At 35.8% G+C, this 25620-nt stretch overlaps 2 protein-coding genes across 2 annotated transcripts in view; one reads left to right on the top strand and one right to left on the bottom strand.

Annotated features, from left to right (window-relative positions):
* The first annotated feature begins 39 nt into the window (after positions 1–39).
* LOC137387733 (mitochondrial import inner membrane translocase subunit Tim29-like) lies at positions 40–5293 on the top strand. The gene is made up of 2 exons (XM_068074233.1): positions 40–175; positions 4629–5293. The coding sequence occupies exons 1-2, from the start codon at positions 46–48 to the stop codon at positions 5132–5134; spliced, it is 636 nt and encodes a 211-aa protein (XP_067930334.1). The 5' UTR covers positions 40–45; the 3' UTR covers positions 5135–5293.
* Positions 5294–5695: 402 nt separating this feature from the next.
* LOC137386912 (integrin beta-6-like) overlaps positions 5696–25620 on the bottom strand; it is a 54715-nt gene continuing 34790 nt past the window's right edge. Inside the window, exons 10-17 of the mRNA XM_068073135.1 lie at positions 25278–25408; positions 24385–24554; positions 20910–21037; positions 18996–19088; positions 15837–15969; positions 13220–13327; positions 7588–7751; positions 5696–6571 (exon numbers count right to left, since the gene is read on the bottom strand). Coding sequence (XP_067929236.1) covers positions 6458–6571; positions 7588–7751; positions 13220–13327; positions 15837–15969; positions 18996–19088; positions 20910–21037; positions 24385–24554; positions 25278–25408 — 1041 coding nt within the window. The 3' untranslated portion in view covers positions 5696–6457. The remainder of the gene's footprint in view (positions 6572–7587; positions 7752–13219; positions 13328–15836; positions 15970–18995; positions 19089–20909; positions 21038–24384; positions 24555–25277; positions 25409–25620) is intronic.

Below are 25620 nucleotides of genomic sequence, written 5' to 3'. Positions count from 1 at the left end.
ATTTAAAAAATCTGGCTATCTTCTGCGGGCTATTGCTGCTACAAGATGGCTGCCCCCATGAAGAGCATTTTCAAATCAAGTAGATCAATGTTTAGCAGGAGAATGTGTACCGCTAGTGAAGCTGTTACAGAGTCTAGCGGCAAGCCACCAAAGGAATCTATTAAAACGAAAATAGGTAAACTGAAATCGTAAATGCTGCGCAGGCTTTTAGTGATTGGCCTGTTACTTCTGTGCGAGTTTTGGTAAGAGGTTGTCACAACATACGAACGCTAGTTTTTGTAATAAGTTTGTACGAATTACAATAATTTTGACTAATATTAGTTATTAGGTTTTTTTTAATTTAAAAAACATGGGTTGGGTTGTTCAAAAGGCATAAGATGCGCTCTACCAAGCAAATAAGCGCCATGGGAGCAAAATGTAAAAGGCAAAAGCTCCAATAAGTTAGATGTTACCGCGATAAAAAGACAAACCTGTAAAGTTGATTTGTATATGATAGTTTGAATATGGCTTTTGTGCGTAAAACACATGGTCGATAACATATCCGAGTGCAAGTGTAGCTTCTCCTGATCAGGAAACGATTATTTGAGTGATTGCGGTCTCTTCAAGTCGTGAAGATTAAAAACAAACCATGTCACGTCATGTAATCTTTCTATGTTGTGTTTATTCTAATTTTATTCTTATACCTGTTAGTTTGAGCTCAATGCAATTGACATAAACGCCGGATTGTTTGTAAATTACTAGTCAAAACTTCTAGTTTTGTCACAAATTTTGTAACCAGCCTTGTTCAATGATGTAGGCCTATGTTTAACAAACTAATGTATCCTAGCTTGCTGTTGACTCAGCTGTTACGTATTTACACTATCAAAATAAGGCTGTTGTTTTAAGAACTCCCGATTGCCTAGATTACGTAGTCTAAGCTCAATTAGGGCCTACTCAATTATGACTTGAGTTTTCCATATAACTAACACTTTGTAAGATATGTAATATAGAGCTTGTAGACTAACTCCTATTCAAAAACAGACCTATTTCTATTGATAGGCAATTAACAGTTATCACCATTGGTTAAACCCTACTTTTCTACTTAAACTCCGAAGCCAGGGTAGAGGTCAAGACAAAACATCACCTTCAATGAGACTCTAACTCATGACATTCAGTTTGGTAGACTGACACTTTAATACCTCTGCTGCTAAACCACCTTTTTCTTATTGAATAATTGTGCAGCTACTTCTTATCTGCGCATTGTTGACACATGACGATTTCTGATGGCACACTAGACACCCAGAGAGTAGTAGTAGGGCCTATATATAATAGAGATACCTGTATACATTGGTTTTCGTTCCTAAGCAAAGTAAAAGAGGAAATAATATTTTACGGCCAACGGCAAGATTCTCGTTATTCAGATCGAACTTGAGAGCTTGCACGGACTTGGTGCTTTATGTCATAGGGAATTTTTTTCCATAATATGATCAAAAAACTTTTTATAAATCATTTAAATTTTAAGTAGAATTATAGCTCTACATTTATAATATTGATATCTAATATACTGTATTAATATACAGTGCACTTTCGGGATACGATTTTGATGGTGAACAAATCGTATGTAGGGGTATAAAAACCATAGTCATTGTATATTGCAAACATCCCTTGGTAAAAATCATCAAAATCTTATATAACTGCTGTACATATTAAAAATTAGTAACAAAATAGAATGTTAACTTTAAGCTTGGTTCCCATATACCCCACAAGCACTGGCAACAACACCGCAGGGCTATCAGCGGTGAAATGTGAACCTACGCACGGAGTATCGCTGTTAGTTGCCGGCGGTCAACACAAGAGTTCAGCGCTGTTCTGCTTTCGCAAAGAGCCACATGCAAAATCTTCCCGAAATGCATTGTACTGGTGAAGGTCAGCATTTGTGAAACGGCATAGTGAGCGAAGATTTTTTATGCAATTTTTAGCGATGTAGCTTTATGTGAACAGAAGCCGCCTAGCGTCGCAAGTGGTTTGCTGCAAAAGATTACCGCCGGACTCTCGCCGCCGATATCGGAACCAGGCTTTAGTAACTATAGTTTCTTACAGTAACTTTATTGTATTTAGTAGTTATGATCTGCAGTACAATGTAGCATTATAATGTACCAGAACGTACCATAGGTTACGTACTGGTACAATATAATAGACTTGCCTTACCTTTAAATAGACATGCGTACCTTACCATTATAATAGACTTACCATTACACTTACCTTTAAATAGACGTGAGTATAACATAAACTTTGAATTCATCTCAAATAAGTTTAGCTTACCAAACACGCACACTTAAACTTAAGTTTTAATATATATTTTTCATCTATTTTACTGAATTTCAACTTTTGATCACTAAAATTTTATCGTTTTCTGTCTTCGCTTTTACCATAATTTCTAGGGGACTTTTTTAAAATCTTTTTTAACCTAATTCGGCAAGAAAGCCCAAAACGAAGATGTCTTCAAAATTAAATGATTTTTTGTTAGCCACTTAAGGGAAGTTGTCTGACCACTGTTTGAAGGACTCGCAACTCCAACTTCGGTACTGGTTATTAAGGAAACCTTACCGTTTTACAAGCGATAATTGCTGTTCCTGAGTGAAATCGGTCGCTGTGTCTTTTTCAGGCGTTTTGAAATTACTTTCGGCAAACAGCATTTTAGTGTCTTTGTTATTTTGACGTACGTAATAAGCATATCGGCTGCCAAATTTGAACTCGGGCAGAAATTTGATTGAATTCTTATGGTGAAATAAGATTCGTATGGTGAGGAGGAAAAATCATCATGTTGCACTCATTAGGTGAAAAAATTGTTTATCAGGGTGATCGTATCCTGAGGGTGCACTGTATACGTATTTTCTTAGCAAAATATTTCTCCCAATTCGTGCGAAATCTGTCCCAGCTAACTTTCAGTTGTTTTTGCGCCATACCTTAAGTCAAGCTGTGAAATTTCAAATATTAGTGAATACGTTGATTATGTATGAAAATTCCACGACAAATCTGCTGTTATTATTTGAAAACATTTAATGAATCCACCCTAAAACGGCTCCAAATAACTATAATCATATTCTAGCAGTAGTTGGTACACCACAATTTGGTTGAAGCTTTCTGGTTGCTAGCTAGAGTCGACTTAAGTTTTGTCAGCCTAATTTTTTTTGCAATTTTTTTAAAAGTACTAAATTTAGTTTCAATATTCTGTAACGATTATTCCAGTTATTAACAGTTTAAACTTCAGTTACAAAATAATTTTCTATTTTTTAATTGAAAATCTTCTAAAAGGAAGTTTTAAGTAATCCTTCATGAGATTGTTGTCAAATTTATACGAATGACTATTACAGAGCAATAACTAAATTGAAATCATATTGTTTCTCAGACCTATTGTTCAGTTAAAGATTTGTAACAATGCATCTGTTTTTTATCAGTCCATGAATAGAAGTTGAAAGCGATTTTTGTGGTACTTACAGTTAATAAACGCTTCTTACTGTATTAATTTTAAACATCGTTTGATAAATAGAATATTATTATTCAAGTAATTATTGAACATTAATCCACCGGAGTAGACACGTTTCCCAATTTGTGCCCATGCATTCCTACACATTCAACCAAATTACAGGAAGATTGATGCTTGGTTATGCCATCTGTGTAAGACTCGCACAAAATGGTGTTAACAGAATGATTCATATGATAATACTTTAATAATCAGTACCTTCAAGTTGGTCTATTGCTAGTAAATGCTACAGTGTGGTTGTATTACTTCAAGCCTTTATCACCAACGCTTAATTATATCTTTCTCACTAAACTCCAGCTAGTGTCAGAAAGGTCTGATGCCTTCTCGGGATTTAGCTCCAACCCATCTGTTCACAAATGAGCCACTCGAGAACACTAGACCACGGCTGTGCTGCACTTTTCTATTCAATCCAAACCTAATAATTGTTTTTCCATGATTTTTAAACAAAATAGTCAATGAATAAATTTGGATGACAACGGAAGAGTTAAGATTTTCGGTAATTTTATATCAATGGGAGTGGTTGGTTATAATCATATCAACTTTAGTTTAAAATTAATGCAACTGATATTGGCTTGTGGTTTTTCACAATTTCTCACTTCAATTTAGAACGCTACTACCACTGTCAATAATCTACTTATGACATTTGAGTGTACAATAAAAAGAAATTGATACAACTATATTTAAGACACATGTTTTACTTCCGTGGAACTCGGCTACTTAGAAATCACTGACTCATATATGTTACAAAACTGTAATGTGTTAAAATTCGTTAGATGCTAGAAAATTCTTCGAACCCGAACTCAAATGTTTGTTAGTTTTTACATCATATATTAATAAATTTGTATATAAAGATAAATCAGTTGCATTAGTTTTTCAAGTTTCAAGGCCTCTTGCAAAAATAGTCTCGTACTGCGCTCATCAATTCAAATAATAAAATAAAGATGTTACCAGTTGCCAAATGTTTAGTCGCGGTCTGGTTGTTTGTGACTTAGATTGTATATTACTTCATTGGCAATTATTTCATTTCAAATAGAAATTTTTGTTAGATGAAAGGCTTTTTAGAACAATAAGCGAAGGAAAGTATCATTACCTGTTTGTCCACCAGGCTCTTACTTCAAACGGATGTACGCGGACTATAAGTTCTCTGCAACGGAAACAGTCAACCTGTTCAAAGAGAAACCTATTCGAATGTCGTTTTACACAACAGTAGCAGCCGTCACAGGATATTTCTTTGCTCACAACCCCTCCATGCAGGACTATGAAGCGCATTTAGCGACAATGACTTGCGATTTAGCTGAAGTTAGTAGCACCCTTCGAAATGAAGAAAAGTCAGCGCAGATTCAAACACTGATCAACTATAGCAGTCATGGGAGGCTGAGACGCTTTACCTTAGGTGTTTGTTGTTTCATCTGGGTTAGTGATTATCCTAAGTACGTAGACTTGTACGAAGCACATTGTAAGGAAGTTCAAATGACTTGGAGAGAATTTCCAAACTATATCGTTGACATTGGCTTTCTCAATCGATGGCTTTGGTCTGAGCAATATATTACTGACTTTGATATTAACCCCAAGGAATGGCCTTCCGAGGAATCCCAAGCAGTCGCGTCATGATGATTATTATGCAGACATCATCGTATTTTTACTGTTTATCTGGGAGTTCCCTACTGATCTTGTCTGATATTTGTAAGGTATTCTGTAAAGCTCACCTAATATTGTTCAAGGGAGGTTTGCTTCGCTTCTAGTGAAACAATATATAGTGCAGATTGAATACATTCAATGCCTTTTCATTGTGTCTCTATGAGTGTTTTCATACCTATGGTTGCGGACATGACTGATTGATAGTAACTTACCAGAAGTTAAATTATAAGAGCTGGATAGCTGTTCCCTAGTAAATGCAACAGTGATTAAGGGTTTTATTTGGCTGTAGGTCAAAGGTTGATGGACAGCATTTTTAATCAGCATTCATGCTTCACAACATGGATTATGGATGATGCATGGAGCTTATTACTACAAATACTTGTCTACCCCTTGTAAATTAGGTATTATGTAGGATCCATACTGCAGCTATAGTTTTTAACACCACTGAGAGTCCACCCAACAAGTATTCAAATAAGGTGCACATTCCTAATGTCGGCGGCAATAAACCAGTCTACATGAATTTTACAAAGTTCATTGATTTGCTAAAACAGTATATTTGATAGCATTCTATGTACAGATTATTCGAAAGCTGTATAAAATCAAAAATAAATGCACAATATGGTGTCTAAACAAATATATGCAAATAGAACATTTGTGGCAAAGTGGCCCCCGTGTCTGAAAAGTACATGTGCGCATGAAAAGTAGCAGGAGTGGTCATAGAAACAATATAATGAAAGATATAGCAGGCACAACATTAGCTACTGTAGTTATATCAGTAAAATTGATTGCTAACAATATTACTGTAAATTAAAATAGAACAATACTATATATGTAAATACAACATATTCAGATTGAAGCAACTAGCTAAAAAGAGATCTGTAGTTGAATTTTTTGTAAAAGACACCCCTTTGTCAAGGCCGTGTAATTAAACAAATCTAATAGAATGTGAGCTAAAGGGTGCAGCGAGTACCTAAACAGGATGTGACTAGAACACATTGTGTAGTGTATAATTTACCCCCATTCACTAACATATGAATTGACAGACCAATCATGGGAGAGATTGGCAAAATCACATACAAGTGCATAATGGACATGTGAAACTTCATTCACACCCTTGCTAACACGTGACTGTCTCATCAATTATCGATACTAAATAAATAAGTCCTAACCGACCCATAGCTATCTTCTTACTGTCATCCAGTTCAATCACGCGATTGGTAAGAAAGATATTTCTAATTACATAATAATGAAATAAAGTATTCTCCAATCACGCGCTATGAGTAGATTTCATTCTTATCACAATGCATGTGTTTCGCCATTTTCTTTGCCATCTTCCTCCTCAATGGCTACCTTGCGGTACATTGGATTACGATAGGTGGAGGTGGCTGGCTTGTACAAAGGGTTCTCAGTCTAAAACATTTGTGACATCACAGCTGGTATGTCACAATATGACTTACTTCAAGTCATCATGCTACATGTAAGATCGGAAAGACTCAAATTTGGGGGCAGGTTGAAGCAGCAGATAAGACCTTGTGTTGCTTCTTAATTTAAGATGTCGAACTTCAGCTGATAAAGTTGGAAGGTGTAATGCTTACAATCCATAAAAAATCTTAAACAAAATGGAGGAATAAATATTTTTACTAGGCTTGTTTAAACAGAATATATGTTTAATCCTAGTCAAACCTTTTAGTAATGGCTTCATTCTGATTGGCTAACAGTCAACTATGAGCATTGTAATTGGTTCCTAGTGAGGTATCGTTCATATATTTTTATCATAAGCATGTTTCTGAGAACTTATTTCCAAGTTAAATTCTTGATTAAAGGGGATGTATCATCTGAAATGAGGTAAATTATCAGCCAAATTACACAAACAAACTTTCTTTGTTTGTTATTCTCTCAACTTATAAAAAATTCTTCTGTCAGAACATGGAAAATCTTATCTTACCAAGCACACCTACACATAAAGTTGGTATCTTGTGTTGTCTTCAAAAAATTTCTCCTGGTGTTTTGGCAGCCATTCAGTGCAAACTTGTTAAAGTCTCTGTGCACAAAATGTCAATGACACTGGGCCATTATTTAATGATACTATTATGATATTAGTTTAGTTACATAATTGGACAGCAGATGCTAACTTTTGCTGCCCACTGTCATTTTATCGATGTGGAAAAGTGACTGATTCATACAATTGATTCAGACATAAATTCTTGAAAGGCATTTTGCCATGCACAGACTTTGCAGCGATGAGGTGTCAATTTTATTTGCATTTGTTTGGGGCAATGTCACAGTTCTACCATAGTTGGGTAAAAAACAATGACAATGTCAATTTGGGCTGTCGATTCAACCTCAGGATCCTAAATAAGGTTCGAAGATTCTATATTCCCAAAAATAGCTTTATGCAAGTGATTTCTGAGCAGATTTGTACGTACCGATTTGAGTCGTGCCTGTTGAGCCTCCTTCTCAAACTTCCTCAGCTCTTCTCTGTCATGGAGAGTGACAACCCACTTCCATATGATGAGTGCGAGAATGCCGAGCAACAAGACACCAACACACACGCCTATAATCACCTCTAGCCAGTAGTCCTTCTGGCACACTAAAATCGAGAAAGTGAGATATTATTGAAGATATCATATTATAGTAGGTTGTAGAGACAATGATACATCGATGTCTTCAAGACTGCTATCTATGCCAGCTAGCTCTATTTGGCATTTCGTGATTTTGTTTGATATTTTATCATTATTTTTCATACAATTTCTATGAGAATTAAAAAAATACTTAAACTATTCCATGATCTAACTAATTGAGCTATTTTGGTAAAATTCTGATGAAAAATTGTTCTCGCAGAGCACAATCGGTTATATGCATGAAAGACAACACACAACGTGCCAAATGTTGGGTAAATGCGCTGTTTCAGCAGAACCTGTACCGATTAGCACACTATCCACAATGACTGAGAGAGTTCTATATATTTAATTTATGGCAGGTGATTTTTTAATAATAAAAATTGTTCCAAATAGTGAAAATTTGCAGCATAGATGTTCACATACAATATCTTTACTAGTACAGACAAAAAACTAATACATCTTTAATGTTATATTCGGAAATATCTTTTAATACATTTTGTGAGAAGCACAGAAACATCCGTCCGTATAATAGCTTAGATGTACATGTAGTCAACACATAATGACGGGCTTGCTTACTGATGACTCCGAGGTACGACATCATGTTAGAAATTGTGAAATTTGTCAAAAATATGCTTGAAGAAGCTAAATAGGAATACAAAATATATTTCATAGCTCCTTCGCCGGAAAAATGACCTAAGTGTCTTGTTATCAGTTCTGTGGGAAACAAAGTCGGCGTCGTTTTCAGTAGAAGTTTATCAAGTTGTCGCTTAGTAACAATAAACAAAGGATATGAATGTTATTAAGTCCTAAATACTGTCACCAAGAAATTCATCTATGAATTACGATATGAAACAAATATATGAGGGGCATTGCTTTATGTTACAAGCTAAAGAAATAAGAAAACTATATTTCTCTTATTCTCTAAACTTATATTTAAAAATGGACGATGGAAAAACCTGTCAGCATGTGTTCAAAATGAAAAATAAAACTTTATTTGATCCAGCGGTGGTCAGTGATCTTTTGATAGATCAGTAATATAATAATTCAGATGATGGTGGTGACAAACTCTAAAGGGCAACTGCTAAAAGAATAGAGAAATGTCAAAAAAGTAAACATAAATATATGTACTAGAAATTCCCTTTTCATACAGCCCACGACCAAAGTGATAATGGAAAAAGGAAAGGGTACTGCTGGTTGTTGAAAAAGTAGTTACAACAGGTCAGAATTCTACAAAAGTAGAATTCTGACCTGTAGAATTCTGACCTGTAGAATTCTGACCTGAACATTCTTTAGTAGATGTTGTAGGCGAAGCCTACAACATCTACTAAAGAATTCTCTGAATCAGATGAGTTGTTGTTACTATTTTGAGTAGCGTGTTTTTGAACATTAGCATTTGATGTTGATGGTTGCTGTGAGAACCACAGGTGTCCTTTAGCGGGGATATTGCCGAAGCCGAGACCAGGCCATAGTCTACACACAAAAAACCAACAAAGGTCCACGTAGTTATGAGCAAAAACAAAAGTATCCACCCAAATATCTCACCAATCCGATGAGCAGCACACGCAAAAACTAAACCGATCGACTGAGCCACCCATCATGTCAAAATATTTCAAGTTTCAAGTCATGTCTTGCACAACTCACCTTATGGTTTGTCAAAACCTGTCCCAAAGTCCCTATTAATTTGAGACTGTCCGTCCAACATTTGTTTTAGAAATGGTCGCCGCTAGCCTAGTCTAATGTCCTGATTCAACATTTTAGTAACTATCGGGGCATTGCTGAGTGCTCCCGATCTTTTTGAGTCTTTTTTAAGCATGCAAGAACCAATCAAAATCGGGTTAACACTATTGTAAACAAAACTTTAGAAGGACTCAAAAGGATCGGGAGCACTCAGCAATGCCCCGATACTTACTAAGCTGTTGAATCAGGACGCTAGGCTAGCGGCGACCATTTCTAAAACCGATATTGGACAGTCTCAAATTAATAGGGACTTTGGGACAGGTTTTGACAAACCATAAGGTGAGTTGTGCAAGACATGACTTGAAACTTGGAATATTTTGACATGATGGGTGGCTCAGTCGATTGGTTTAGTTTTTGCGTGTGCTGCTCATCGGATTGGTGAGATATTTGGGTGGATACTTTTGTTTTTGCTCATAACTACGTGAACCTTTGTTGTTTTTTTGTGTGTGTAGACTACGGCCCGGTCTCGGCTTCGGCAACATCCCCGCTAAAGGACACCCGTGGTGAGAACCTTCTATTTCTCCCCCTCTGTAATAATTGGGAGACACGTGGACGGCCACTGTGACGACGTGGTGTTCTGGGAGGTTGTATGTCCATGGTAGTTTTCAAGTTGTTTTGAAATGAAATTCAAAAGGTCAATTATGCAAAACAAAAGGTTGTATAAAAATCAAACCTAATCTACTACTATCTCAAACTTATGTTTTACAACAATAAAATAAATATTAATTCAAGCTGTAGACCTAACCTACTGTACGTAATTTAACTAACAACAGCAATAATGAAATATGTTTATTATATCTCTGAAATGCAATATTAAAAGTAAAACGGCAAGCTGCCGTGTAATATACAGTTTGAAAGTTGGTTGTGTTGTGAATGTAGAATGGTTTTGACAGCGATATGTAACAGAAAGCAAGAATTAGCATTCACGCGCCTGGAAGTTTTCTGCAAACTGGAGTGAAATAAAGAAATATTCTTGTCACAAAGGGGCATTGTAGTTTGGCCCTAGCTTGTAGATAAGATGTAAAGAAATCTGGTTAATGTTCTAGATAATTTAAATAACCTTCGGTAATTGGACAAAAAACATAGGCTGATAAACTGTGCACCACATTTTCATACCTGTAAATCGGTCTACGCCTCAAACAGTCTACGTTAATTACAGAAACCTTTGGCAATTAATCAATGCTATAGACTGGTGAAATGTCCACGTTTTTCTCGTGAAATGCTGGCGACTTAATATTTCTACTCTCTGTCGCACGGCTTTATCGGCGTTTCATATGCCGGTCTTAATTTTGATTAAAATAGGCTTGTAAAGTTTTTTATTTCGATTTAAGGCCTAATTAATCTGTCTATTTATGTATTATCCGATCAAATGGGTTAGTTTTAAGATGGTGCGGTAACCTTTCAAAGACTTGGTAACATATTTAAATAGGTTTATATGTGTTTTGTATCATTATTATACTTAAATGACTCAAAACAAAAATGGCTAAATTTTTGGACGACATTTCGGTACAAGGATTTGGTCACGCCGTTAACGGATAATTTTTCGGGAGTTGTGTGCACATATGCATTTATCATGAATCTCCCAGACAATCGCTATGCTCGTGTTTGGTCGTGGGATTATCTATTGCAATGTATTCTATGATAGCCTAACTTTTGTTTACATGCTTGTGCAGACACAGAGGCTACGTAAAAAGAAAATGTTAAAATTTAATATATTTGCTAAAAGTTTATACTTATTAAAAAAAAGTGAAAAGTTGAGTAATAGAGAATGTGAAGAAATGCGGTACAGTGTACATAGCCTATACATGTGCAACGGATGCTTAAAGGGGGTTTGTTTAAAGAAGAGATTGCTTAACGACAAGGTCTTTAGAATGTAACCCTATCGTTAACCCTTTGGCTGGGGAAACGACCAAAATGTTGTTTACCGGTTGCGTGGGGAAACGACATTTATGTCCTTTTCGGTAGACGTTTATAAAGCTGTCGCCTAGTAACGTTAAACAAATGATATGAACAGTAGTAAGTTTTAAATATCAACAAGATATCGGTCAATGATTTACAATATGAAACGATTATCTGAGAGGCGTTGCTTTGTGCTAAAAGCTAAACAAATTGCGCCTCCTTGGAAAAAAATAAAAGTTAGAAAAACCAGTCAACATCGGCTCGACTTTCAAAACGGTAAAATAAAAGATTATTTGATCCTGCGATTGTTAGTGATTTTTTGTCTGATCAGAATAAAAATAATTCAAATGATAGAAGTGATGTAAACTTTTTGGACTTTTAATATACTTAGAATATACAGAAAAAATGATCGTTATGGTAGCTCGCATGGCTACGTTATAGCGTTTGACTACCGAAAAAAATGCTTCCAAGCATTTCATACAGGGACAATTGCACAGGGTTGTATTTTTTAAGTAGTAGATATATAAATGAATGTTTATGTACAAAAATTTTTGTTCATAGAAATAAATTTAAGATTTGAGCTATGCATGTTCATAAAATATCGATTTTATTGAATTTTCGAAAATAAATTACACGAGTTTCGGTTGTTTTTGGGGGGCTTATACCCGGTCAAAGGGTGAAAGGTTGACTTGCAACAAAATTCAAACTACAGTTATTTGGAATCAAAAGATTCACCATGTATTACTCTGCTGTGTTGTAGGTGCAAAATATGTGGAAATGTGATTAAAAGCTCCTAAAAGCTCAAAAACGAACAGTTAATCGCCGCCATCACGAATCCGCCATAAATCGGAATCAGTTTATTTTTCCAACGTATTCAATCCATTTGGTTACTGTTTTGTCACGTATGTTCTCACCTGAATTGAAAGGCCAATAAAAGGCTCAATATAAAACTTCTCATAGCAATAGTTTATGACGAACACTTCGGGATTTACCGAAGAGCCATTACCAAATATAGATGCCCGCTAGTTTACAGTTTTGTTTCGGTTTGGTCTAATCGTCTAGTCCTAATCTGATCGTGTGACCCATACTTCCTGCCAAACCAGCGCGAATAATTTTTGCAGCATTTTTCTACTATCACAAGTGACCAACAGGCTCGTCATGTTTATCAGAAGATGATATGCACTACTTCGAGCTAAGGCTAAAAAATTAAACAAATTTTTACGGTAGGTTTTGAGATATCAGTGCTCCAAATGACAGCATTACAATGATGATGAAATAGACGCGCAAGAACAGTAGACATGGTTTTATTGAATGCGTGAAGTATATTTGTGAAAATATTTCGAAGAATGAGGTTGCGTTAAAGTGTAAACAGAAGCCATCTTGTTCAATTATGTCCCATTTGAGCCGTTTTGGAAAGAGATTCTAATCTACGGCAGTTGCTGAATGGCAGCGATTAACTTTTCGTTGTTGAACTTTTAAAAGCTTGTAATCACATTTCCACATATTTTGCACCTCCAACACAGCAGAGTAAGATATGGTAAATCTTTTGATAACAAATAACTGTAATGTGAATTTTGTTGCAAGTCAACCTTTAAGTGAGGGCTACCTGTATTCCAATGTTTTAGATCATTTCTGCAAAGATCCAGGACTATGTTTTTCTTGGAAAGTGGGTTAGTGTTCCAGCAATAATCGTCATAATCATTTCATATTTTAGTTCATTTCTAAGCAAACTGAAACTGCATGCAATCGTCAGACAAGTTCGACTTGGTCAAGAGCGTTGCAGTTAGTAGAGTCAACGAACCTGGTTGGTTGAGAATAGAGACAGTCCAGAGGGAAGTAGTGTGATCGAACTCATATCTATAGTGCTGCAAACATCCTTCTTCGTTCTCATAAGAACAGCTTCCTTCAGCTATAATCAGTTGCGACATCAACCATCAATAATGTGTATAATGCAATGCATTAGTACATATGACCACGCCCAATGTCAAATGATATTGCAGGTGTGCTGGCCAGTTGCCAGGGCCCTGAACAACGTTTTTTCCTTAGAGAGTTCCTCACTGTAGTTGTGCTTTGATCACTGGTTCAAAAAGATACAAACATTCACAATCATCTGTACAATGACCCTCAGCATATGATTTTAATTCGTTCCAGTGTTGGCATCGTAAAGTGAGCATTACATATAGAAGGGTATAGAAACACATAGTACTTATCTAATGAAAACACCCCCTGGTAAAAACATCAAAAAGTTTTATATATACTGTACATATTAAAATTTAGTAGCAAAATAGTATGTTATCCTTAGTAACCATTGTTACCTACAATAACTTTAGTGTATTTACTGGTTATGATCTGCAGTAAAATGTAGCATTACTATGTGCAGTACGTACCGTAGGAAGTTCTTGACTTCGAGACAAACGTGTAGCATATATTTGAATTTAACTTAAATGAATTTATCATAGTAAACATGCACTTAAAGCTAAGTTTTAGTATGCATATTACTAAACTAAACATTGTCATAATTTAAAATTTTATCACCTACCCGTTTCCAGTTTCATTTTTACTATAACTTAAAACGAATAACACTAAACTGAGAGAGAGCATCAATAAGAGTTCGAGGATTTTGGCATGTAGAATATCAGCACCTTTGTTATTCCAAAGTACTCAGCAAACCGACCGCCATATTTTAATTTTGAGAAAATTTTTGTTGATATCGTATGGTGAATAGAATGTTGTATGGCGGGGACAAAAAACCATTTTGTTCCACATCCTATAAGAGGGACATCGTAGCCCGGAGGTGCACTGTATGAGGGTTTGAAGCATTGCTAGTAGAACTGATATTGGAAAACTGTTTTTGAGGAACTATTAGGCATGTAGTTATCCGTTTTTTATTTTAGCATACGTGCATAAAAATACATTAGAATTTACATTGTCTAATTAATTGTCCCAATTAGGATCATGTTTGTGGTTTTCTTTAATATTTAGTTAGTTTTATCTAGTTTAGCATATATTTAGTCCACTCTACAACGTTTTCATGATGGCTGGGATTAACTGTTCGTTTTTTAGCTTTTAAGAGCTTGTAATCACATTTCCACATATTTTGCACCTACAACACAACAGAGTAAGACATGGTGAATCTTTTGATATGAAATAACTGTAAAGTGCATTTTGTTGTGAGTCAATTTTTAACACAAAGAGCTTAGAACGATTATGGTATCGTTGAACTAAATAAATCAGTGAAGATCAATGCCAAAAGGATCCGGTTAGCTATATTATGTACATAATGTTTAGCAATTAACATAAATGAGTCCATCGCTAACACATGCATGTCTACCACACAGCTAAAGTTATGGGCCAGACCTGGGATTTATTTTAGACTGTGGTAGGACAAAAGCTAGTGATGTCTGTATGAGGGGATTGTTGGTAATTATCATCTCTCTAAGATGATGGCATAGTGTTAGATCGTAGAGATGATAATCATAGATTAATGCAGAGGTAACCAGCCTGCTAAGCTGAGGCAATCTCCATATTTTCATATATCTCCATATTTGCAAATTGCTTTATAGAAGCTATTATTCTTTGAAGAAATACTTTCCGGTAAATTTATGTACAAAGATAGATGAAATGTGAGCAAAATTTAATAGATTCATAGACTTGACATGTTTAAGGTTTTATAGCGTCGTCGACCGGAAGTTTTAATGACGCTGTCCTAGGTTATTCATACATAAGGGTTTGATAGTAATAAAGTTTTATGACGCGATTTCAAAGTAAAATTATATTTTACTCAATCTGAATATTATTAGCGCCAGCTGAATTCTTCAAATGTTAATGACCATTCAAATATTGATTTGGACAAGCAATTACAATCAAATTGAAGCAATATAATAGTAGTTGTCTGCTCTTTTCCTTATGAATAGAGTGAAACAGAAGACAAATCCTAATTGAATGTCTCCTAACTAGAAATGTAGTAATTGTTGTTCAATATATGCAAGTGCTAATAATTCCTTAAGAAATACAGAAATCTTTGCTCTTCAATTTTTTTATATTAAAAAAGAGCCGATGACTCATAATTTCATATTTGGCAATGGTTTGTTAAACTTCTGTGTGCCCTTGTCTGAACCGATTGGCACAGATTGCCTGTCACGAAATATTGAAGGGTTGCTATCATATTTGTTGTGTTAAAACTTGACCAGGTGGAAATGATAGCGCTATGTGCCTAAATACTAATATGTTATAATCTTTATCTTTACCCAATATACATACATCTATGACTATAAATATCTTTAAAATTAAATTATCAATTACCAAATATTACTTTTACAAAAATAAAAGTTTTTTATACTAAGCCACTAACAAATAAGAACTATTTTTTATTATTCATGTGAATCTAAGGCTACAAAACAAGGAATTGTATTACTTACTCTCCAGCTCTGGCACAAGGACTATGTTGTAGCCAGCACAGGCACTGTTGCCGGTACAGACAGACGCTGACTCCAATGGGTTCACCTTACACACCACACATTCCTTGAAGCTCACGCAAGCACGGCTGCATTCCTATAATAAAAGATGTTCAGTGGATAAAAAGTATGCAGCACATTTTATACATTTGAAGCATCTTGAAATTGTTCATTGTCTCCTCTTTGCTAGAGGAAAAATGACTTCCATAACATAATCATGTTCATCAAATTAATTCATAGAGTTATGCCGAGAGAGTGACGCTGGTTTGTTCATTTTTTAAACAAAGTATGTTCACCTTTTTTCGCATTGAAAATAGATATTTAAAGCATAGAATCGGTTGCAAAGATATATACAAATGCATATACATGGAGTTGCTTTCCCACACACTAATGTGAGAACAGCTGAAGGTTACAGCATAACAAATTCATAGTCGCCAAAACTCGATAATTGGTTGTGAAGCTTTGCTACAAGCTAAAAAATATTTTGCAATCATACAAATGCCACGCATAGTTATGTCCAGAGCTTGAGCTAACAATTTGTGTATCTTAAAGCTAAAGGTATACAAGTTGTTAGCTATATGAATATTTTAAAAATATAATCGGTTGGACAAATACACACACATATCAAATTGTTTTTCCATGTAAAAACAATACAGTAAGCAGCAAATTAGGCATCGCTTTGGTGTAAACAGAAGGCCATGTCTTTGAATACTGCCTCGTCATAGACTACCAATTCTACCCTTAGGAAAACTGTATGCAGCTCTTTTATCACCTTAAACAAGGTGAACATAAAAATACTAACAGTGTCAGGCTACTGGGCATACAAATCTTTATTATCTCAAAAACTAGACCATCAATCAGTACTCTACTTCATTTCAGAAAGAGAGGTAGCAACAGAACATCCTAGTTTAAAGGATTCATATATTGAGTATTTTCAGGTTAATAATATCTCATTTGCTTTTGTCTGATTCGGCCACATGAACAGTTAGTGAATTTAGTTGAATTTTTATACTGGTTTTAGGTAACTTTTAGAAGAACAATTGTTGTGCTGATGTTACATTTTCTTCGTTCAACATGAGATTGACCTTAGTGCCCGGCAGCAGCCTCTTGCTGAACAGCAATCTGAATGTCAGGAGAAAAGTAACGACAACATATACATATCCCTTCTGGCTGATTTCACCTACGCTCTTTCTCTTATAACAACAAATATAGTCATTTTATATAGTTTATTTTTTAACTCGGGGAAAATTTATAACGTAGTTTACTATAGTTGGTAAGCATGGTTCACACTATATCGCCGTATGTTGGCGCTGTCCTTTCGGCGTTCATCGTCAACTATGTGCACCAGAGTTCGATAGCATCGACGAAGTAAAGATACATCAGGAAAGTTTGCAGCTGTGAAACTCTCCCGATATTTTGTAGAGCTTCGACAACAGCCTGTAGAATGTAACCATTTTGGCAATAGTAATTCGCAGACACGCATAGTATGAATTACTTATTTCCGTTTATGATATTTACTGCAGATCTAGTATTTGCTTCGAGCACGCGGACATAAAAAGGTTTCTTTGTAAAAAATAAAATAGAAAAATGAGAACGCTATTTCACAGAGTATTAGATAATGTGAACGCGGGTAAGTTTGTGATAGTGTGAACACTGTTATCACAGACGATCACAAAAGTATTGTGTTGTTAAACCCGCCAAGCGGCGATATAGTGTGAACCAGCATTTAGCATAAGTAAAGAAAAACTTATACTGAATGAATAATCTTGGCCAAAAACTTTATAGAAGGAGGCATGAAAGGAAATATCACTATGAGTATAACTAGAGAGTTTAAATGTTCATGAACCTCAAAAGTCACACAATGTATAGATAATGCACTTAGTGGTACCACATGATAGTCTGTGATCAGTTTGTGAAGTGTTAACAATGAGATGTGGCTGGTCATACGATTGATAGGAGGGTGCATGAAACTCAGGTTAGAGCGAGAATTGGCACCCTCAACAACAAATTTCTACTCAGTAACTGTGTATGATACTTATGGCTTTGATGATAAAGCTTTCTAAACATGGTTGGTGGTCGGCAAGCACTACTTTAAATGCACATTTCAACTGTGTAAAACTTACATGAAATATTTAATAAACGAAAATAGCCCAAAACCCTTAAAGGTTGACCTGCAACAAAATTCACATTACAGTTATTTGATATCAAAAGATTCACCATGTCTTACTCTGTTGTGTTTTAGGTGCAAAATATGCGGAAAGGTGATTACAAGCTCTTAAAAGCTCAAAAACGAACAGAAAATCGCAGCCACACGAGACCGCCGTAGTTTGGATTATCTTTCCAAAATGGCTCAAATGTGACGAGTTGTGAGAGATGGTTTCTGTTTACACTTTCATGCAGCCTTATTCGTCAAAATATTTTCACAAATATACTTCACACATTCGATAAAACCATGTCTATTGTTTTTACGCGCCTGTTTTATCGTCATCGTAATGCTGTCACTTTTAGCAGTGATATCATATAACTTACCGTAAAATTTCGTTTAATTTTTTAGCCTTAGTTTGAAGGAGTACATATCATTGTCTGATAATCGTGACGAGCCTGTTGGTCACTTGTGATAATCGAAAAGTGCTGCAAAAACTATTTGCGAAGTATTGGGCCACATGATCAGATTACGACTTGCCGATTAGACCAAACCGAAACAAAACTGTAAAGTAGCGAGCATCTATTTTTGATACGGGGTCTTCGGTAAAACCTGAAGTGTTTGTCATAAACTAGTGCTACGATAGGTTTTATATTGAGCTTTTTATTGGCCTTTCAATTCACATGAGAACATCACGTGACAAGACAATAACCAAATTTCATGGCTACGTCATCGAAATAAACAGATTCCAATCTACGGCGGCTTTTCCTTTATGAGCTTTTAAGAGCTTTTAATCACATTTCCACATATTTGGCACTCACAACACAACAGAGTAAGACATGGTGAATCTTTTGATATCAAATGGCTGTAATGTGAATTTTGTTGCAAGTCAACCTTTAAACTTCAAGGGACGGCCTATTAACGTACCGATATATAAATATGAAGCTAATAGAAAATAATATAACAAAGATATTCCATACTGGTTTAAGAATGGAGCATGTGAGTCCACTATAACAAGCATCTGAGCATGAACATTTTCCGCAGAGACAATCCCCTTTGTCGTTGCAGATTTCCTGTAACAGATGCAATACGTAATTTCATTAGAGTCAAACATGCTACCTACATAAAGTCTAACAGGCTATTCACATAGAATCAAATATGCTACTTTCATAGAATCAAACAGGCTACTTTCATAGAATCAATCAGGCTACTTTCATAGACTCAAACAGGCTACTTTCATAGAATCAAACAGGCTACTTTCATAGAATCAAACAGGCTACTTTCATAGAATCGAACAGGCTACTTTCATAGAATCAAACAGGCTACTTTCATAGAATCAAACAGGCTACTTTCATAGAATCAAACAGGCTGCTTACATAGAATCAAACAGGCTACTTTCATAGAATCAAACAGGCTACTCACATAGAATCAAACAGGCTACTTTCTTAGAATCAAACAGGCTACTTTCATAGAATCAAACAGGCTACTTACATAGAATCAAACAGGCTACTTTCATAGAATCAAACAGGCTACTTTCATAGAATCAAACAGGCTACTCACATAGAGTCAAACAGGCTACTTTCATAGAATCAAACAGGTTACTTTCATAGGATCAAACAGGCTACGTTCATAGAATCAAACAGGCTACTCACATAGAATCAAACAGGCTACTTTCATAGAGTGAAACAGGCTACTTTCATAGAGTCAAATACTGTAGGCTACTTACACAGTGTATCTCAAACTGACATACTCACTTCACATGAAACCAGTGAACCTGCTCATTTTGGATCTAAAATTAATGGCTTATTATATACAATAGAATTAGATTTTTACTCAGTTTACCAAAGAAAACATCGGGGACAGTATATTTAGCTATCTCTCCGCCCCTACCCAATGTAGTGACCAAGTTGGGTGTGTGACACGGGACAACCCTGTTTTACCTCACCTTAGTGATAGTTCCTGTTGCGTGAAACATTGAAAATTTCACTATTGGCTAGCGTTTACATATGTATAATTTTTTAATATTGAAAGGTTGAGTTATATATGCTACTGATGAAAATTTATGCAACTTGTCAAAACCCATAGTCTCTGAAAACAATCAGACAGGCGCAGCCTTATTCTACTAACCAATTATGACAACTGCAGATTTTAATCAACGGTAGCGACCTCAACGTTTAAATCTTTCACTACTGTAAGCCGATGAATAGGCTAATCAATAGGGTTGCACTTTTCTTTTCATTACGAAGCCTACACATCAGCTAGACTCATCAAATTTTGTCTCCAATGAAACAACCTTGTTGTCAATCACGTGCAACCAATTGAAAAGCTTTTTGATAAGCAATTCCATTTCTACTTATTTTTCAAAACGGGAATACCAGATCGCTATCGTCATAGCAATAAGAAATTCACTGCGTTGATTCAATGCAAAGGAAGCGTCAGAGGTTTTGCGAGAGTGGGATGCACTGAAGATTTTGCACTTATTTTGTAGAGAATTTTGTTATGAATAAGATGCAATTTGCAATAAAACAATATCTGCATTGATTCTCAAGATATTTCATAAGTACTATGGAGATATCAAATTTTCGAAAATACGTTTGAATTAATTTGGTCAGAATAGCGAATTTGGTGCAGTAGCAAAAGAGTTGAGAACCGATTTAGAAGAGCTATAGTTATAGCTATAGCTATACCTTACTGATAGTTAATACTATCAATAAGGTTATACAACCTGAAGTAAAATAGCAATTAAAAAAACTGATGTTTATAGTTGCTTTTTACTTTAAATTCTAATATGCAAAGAACTAGCCAATGATAATTCATAAACTAAAGATTTGGTTTTAGAAATAAAAAGACATTAACACCCAGAATAACGTGTTTCACATGCTGGTAGTTTTTACCCCAGTGCCATTGTTGGACCGACAGGCTGAGTCTGAGACGGGACAGGAACAGTCCTGGCCAAGGAAGCCTGAGAAACACTGGCAATAGCTGGTTGAACTGTATTCATCGCACACACACTCACCATTGCCTGTAAAAGCCATACATGTATGTTGAAGGGGCTGGTGTCACTCTGTCGTGCTAGGCAAGAAGTAGAACTAGTCATCATATCTCAATTTCCATATGCAAAGTGTGTGCATGTTCAAAGCTATACCATAACAGCGATATCTCTAAATAGACTGGAATTATATTTATTTGAAAAAAATCCAAAAATTTACTGATTTTGGATCATAGGTTAAGGTAATGTGTTAAGCTTGGTTCCCATATACGTCTCAAGCCCGGCGACAGCACCACAGGCTATCAGCGGTTAAATGTGAACTTACGCGCAGAGTACCGCTGGTAGTTGCCGGGGGCATGAGTTCAGCGCTGTTCAACTATCGCAAAGAGCCGCAATCAAAGCCTTCCCGAAATGCACTGTAAAGGTGAAGGTCAGCATTTTCGAAACGCCTGGCAAGCGAATATTTTTATGCGATAATTTGTGATGCAGCTTTATGTGAAGCCGCCGAGCCTAGCGTCGCAAGTGTTTTGCTGCGCAAGATTACCGCAGGGGTCTCGCAGCCGATATGGGAACCAGGCTTTAGCATCGCATAGCACGTTACTGAGGACTCAGTAACTAATTTACTAAGGACAGCTCGCCTCGGCATAATCTTGTGAGATTTGTATGGACTGTTTAACAACTTATCTAGTCAAAGTTAGTATAACAAAATAGAAGCCTCAAAAGCGACGTTTCACAAGCTGTAATGCGATGTTTCACAAGCTGTAATGCGGCTAAATGATTGCTTTGTGACTTCATCAGTTGGAAGTAGAACATCATATCAAATTATATATATATATATACATGTATATATAAATCTCAAAGTCTGTTGTTCGGTGTGTCCCGCTTTAGCTATTAAAATTTTATAAGAAATATTCCTTGGAACCTTGCATCCACCAGACGATATGCTAAACTATTGAGCTATACGAGATTTATGAATTCCTTCGGCGACATATGTTGCCATGTGGGTGAAAATATGCTACCGCTCTCTGTTATGGCGCAATGAAATTTTATGCTTGTTCTTATTAGTAAGCTTACTCAATTTAGCCTTTGGCAATGTGCCAGGCTAATGGCAAGTGGCAGGCAACTACATCACCTCTCACTGTTTGGAATAAGTTAAAATAAAACTTTTCAATCAGTTTGAGAACGTCTTAGTACAGTAACTCACAGCACGGCTTCACCATTTCCTAATCATCAACACATCTGTGAAGCCAAACAACCAAATTTGTATTGTGAGCTTGTAGTACAAATTTAGTGTAAAATCAACTTTTTTTCACTTTTGATGTTTTATCACCAGAAACAGAAATTCTCAGAGTATCAAAATGTAGTTTAGATGTTTACAAGAGACTTTTTAACTAATTAAAAAACCATTGAACTTGGAAATAGTGGCGCATTTTGTTTAAATTGAGCATCGTTGTTTAAAGCACATAAATTACATAATTTTTGTTATCATATTTTTACATTTCTTTTCAATATATCAATACAGAGTCAATACATCAATACAGAGTCAATACATCAATACAGAGTCAATACATCAATACAGAGTCAATACATCAATATTTCAATACATCAATACAGAGTCAATACATCAATACAGAGTCAATACATCAATACAGAGTCAATACATCAATACAGAGTCAATACATCAATACAGAGTCAATACATCAATACAGAGTCAATACATCAATACAGAGTCAATACATCAATACAGAGTCAATACATCAATACAGAGTCAATACATCAATACAGAGTCAATACATCAATACAGAGTCAATACATCAATACAGAGTCAATACATCAATACAGAGTCAATACATCAATACAGAGTCAATACATCAATATTTCAATACATCAGAGTCTTGGCTTTCGAATGAGCCATTGTTTGACATGATGAGACAGACGTTGGTTGGTGTTTATAGGATTTCCCAAGAGCTCTACCGCAGAAATGTTCAATGGTATAGACTCGAAAATTGTGACGTCACAATTTGTATATATGTATTGGGACGTCGAAAATTGTGACGTCACAATTTTCATATGCGGTGTTGTGTGCTCTTACCGCTTATTTTATTGTTTACCGCTTATATTCATCAACTAAGATAATGACGCTAGTTTCAGGCGAAGGTAGGACAACTCCAGAGAACCAATGTCGATAACAAAGGAATTAATGTCATTAGTTCTCTTGTACAGATTATTTCTACGATAAATAACTCAGATTCCAAGCACCATACTATGTTTTCCCGATGATATTATGCACTAGCCCTCTCATTTTATTGTGATGTTGAGGGTCGCGACTGAGACTAATTAATTTCAAGCATTGCGTGGTCTCGCGAAAGTGCGATTGAAATTTAGTCCAAGGGCCACGCAACCCGCAGGTCATAATTTAATCGATGTGATTTCATTACCTTTAGCAAAGACAGTATATTTATTGAAGCATAATTAATTAACCCAGAACATGTGTTTGTATTGGTCTGGCGTTAGCACGATCCCCAGGCATTGTTGATTATCTAGAATCCTAGTTTATTATTAGCGCTCTCTGAGTTTAACAGCACCGATTGTCACAAAAAAGTGCAGCCTCAATGACAGTGAAAGGGATCGACTACCTAAGGCTAAATAATAATTGTGACATCACATTGTGGGAACCGCAACCAAGTGTTTTTTTATTGCAGGACATACTTTTGACATCCTGTTTTTCATAGTTCTATTATTCTTTGTGTGTTGAATATAGGCTCATTCAAAAGCCAAGACTCTGATGTATTGAACTATATAATAAAAAATTATGTAATTTATGTGCTTCAGCAGTAGAGCAACAGCCACATATAGCCACTATCCATGAGCAAAACTTCATTTAACTACGTATAATGCGAAGTTGCAATATATCGGGCAAATATTGCAACTCTACAAACCGATCTTGCACTTGGTATGTGACACTGCAAGACCTTTCTTGGCACAATTTATGATGCCTCAATCTGTGAGCTGATTATCGTCAAAGCAATAACCGTTATAATCAAGCAAACATTGAATCAAGGTCAATAGCAACGATATATAATTCAGCTTCGTGTGTTTGCAAATAGTCAACCATAAATAGCTATTTAGAAATTTCAAAGATCGACCTTCTTCTATGAACAACATTTTCTTGATAGAAGCAATCATTCAAAGTGTAGTGATCCAACTACATCCATACAATTTATGTGTTTCTTTCTTAGCCAATGGCAGTCCACGGCTATATTTTTATCGATTTTCCAATTTATCGATCGCTTTGTTAATCCAATTTGTGTCAAGGACAGTGGTCATAGAACAACACTTATAAAGCTCTGTTAAATGCAAGGTTAGAGCTATTATTAGACCTGAACAAATGAATCCGTTTTTCCAGAGACATGACTTGGTGTTACATTCGCAGTACTCTCCAGAGTACCTGTCACACGATGGCTCTAGCTCTCCTGGCAAACAATCACATTGACACTTGCCGCAGGTGTTACACTCTCCATGCAAGGAGCAATCAGTTCTAGTGAGTGGACTATAACACAAAGGTAAAGTTGGATGGAGAACCATCATCAGCAACAAGTTATCTGCTCAAACTGGTCATCCCAGCTTGAGCAGATAACTCCCAGTAAATAGGACCGTATATAAATCATGAATAACAACTCTATACAAAATGCACATTGTTTGATTCCCCAAATGACTGAAACACTCTGAATGGGCTTCAGGAGATGGTACATTACTGGAGGTTTGCCAACTGGCTGCAATTAAATTTTGGAGTTGTCAACACATCAAACAAAGTCTGTTTATTTCAAAAGAAAACCAGTTACTCGATTCTGATTACGAACAAAAGGTGAAATTCAGGCATCAACAAAACTATATCATATCCTAAAAAGCAAAGCATTTGTCTTTATCGCCTAGACTAGTCACTTCTGGTTCATCTGGCCAGGCAACAACCAGATGCTGGCCTGCACCAGGAGCATTGTAAAATGTTTTTTCACATTACATGACCACTGGCAGTTTGCTATCTGACAAGCCATAGAGAGTTTAATTAACTACAGTTGATGTTGCCTACTTTTAAGCTAGCTGTACGTAAATATTAACTATTTACAGTAAGTTAGGCAACAGACAACCTGTTTCATATTCCAAAACTAATGGCCTAGTAATTACGAAAGGACAAGCATTCCATTCTTTGTTTGGTCAAAAGTGAATCCAATAGAAAAAGCAACAACACCCTCTCCTCCTATTGGCTAGCACTTACTTGAGGCAGGCATCCGCTGAACTCTGATCAGAGCTACTACACTGACAGCTTTCACCGCTGAAGCCCTCATCACAAGAGCATATCCCACACTGGTAGGTGCCATACCCAGAGCACCGCTCAGAGTGCAGCACCTGTAAGGAAGATTAGATTATAGTTCAATAACCTAATAATCTCATTTATAATAACTGTGAGATAAAATAGGAGATAAAATCAGAATTCTTAACACACTATATTACAAATTACCAATTGGATCAACATAAAACAACTGCTGCCAGTTTTAGAAACAGCACTATGGCATCACTAGCTTCAATAATTGGTATTTAAATTTCTAAATTTGGTTTTC

Source organism: Watersipora subatra, chromosome 2 (assembly GCF_963576615.1).
Source record: "Watersipora subatra chromosome 2, tzWatSuba1.1, whole genome shotgun sequence".
In the NCBI taxonomy this organism is placed as follows: domain Eukaryota; kingdom Metazoa; phylum Bryozoa; class Gymnolaemata; order Cheilostomatida; family Watersiporidae; genus Watersipora; species Watersipora subatra.
The sequence above is the reverse complement of the archived record's forward strand: the minus strand, read 5'-3'. Positions and strand labels throughout refer to the sequence as shown.

Bases quoted from the DNA above. Each gene is read 5' to 3' on its own strand.
- LOC137387733 (XM_068074233.1), top strand. From the start codon at position 46: ATGGCTGCCCCCATGAAGAGCATTTTCAAATCAAGTAGATCAATGTTT. The intron at 176-4,628 runs GTAAACTGAAAT...TTTGTCCACCAG, and splicing joins ATCTATTAAAACGAAAATAG to GCTCTTACTTCAAACGGATG.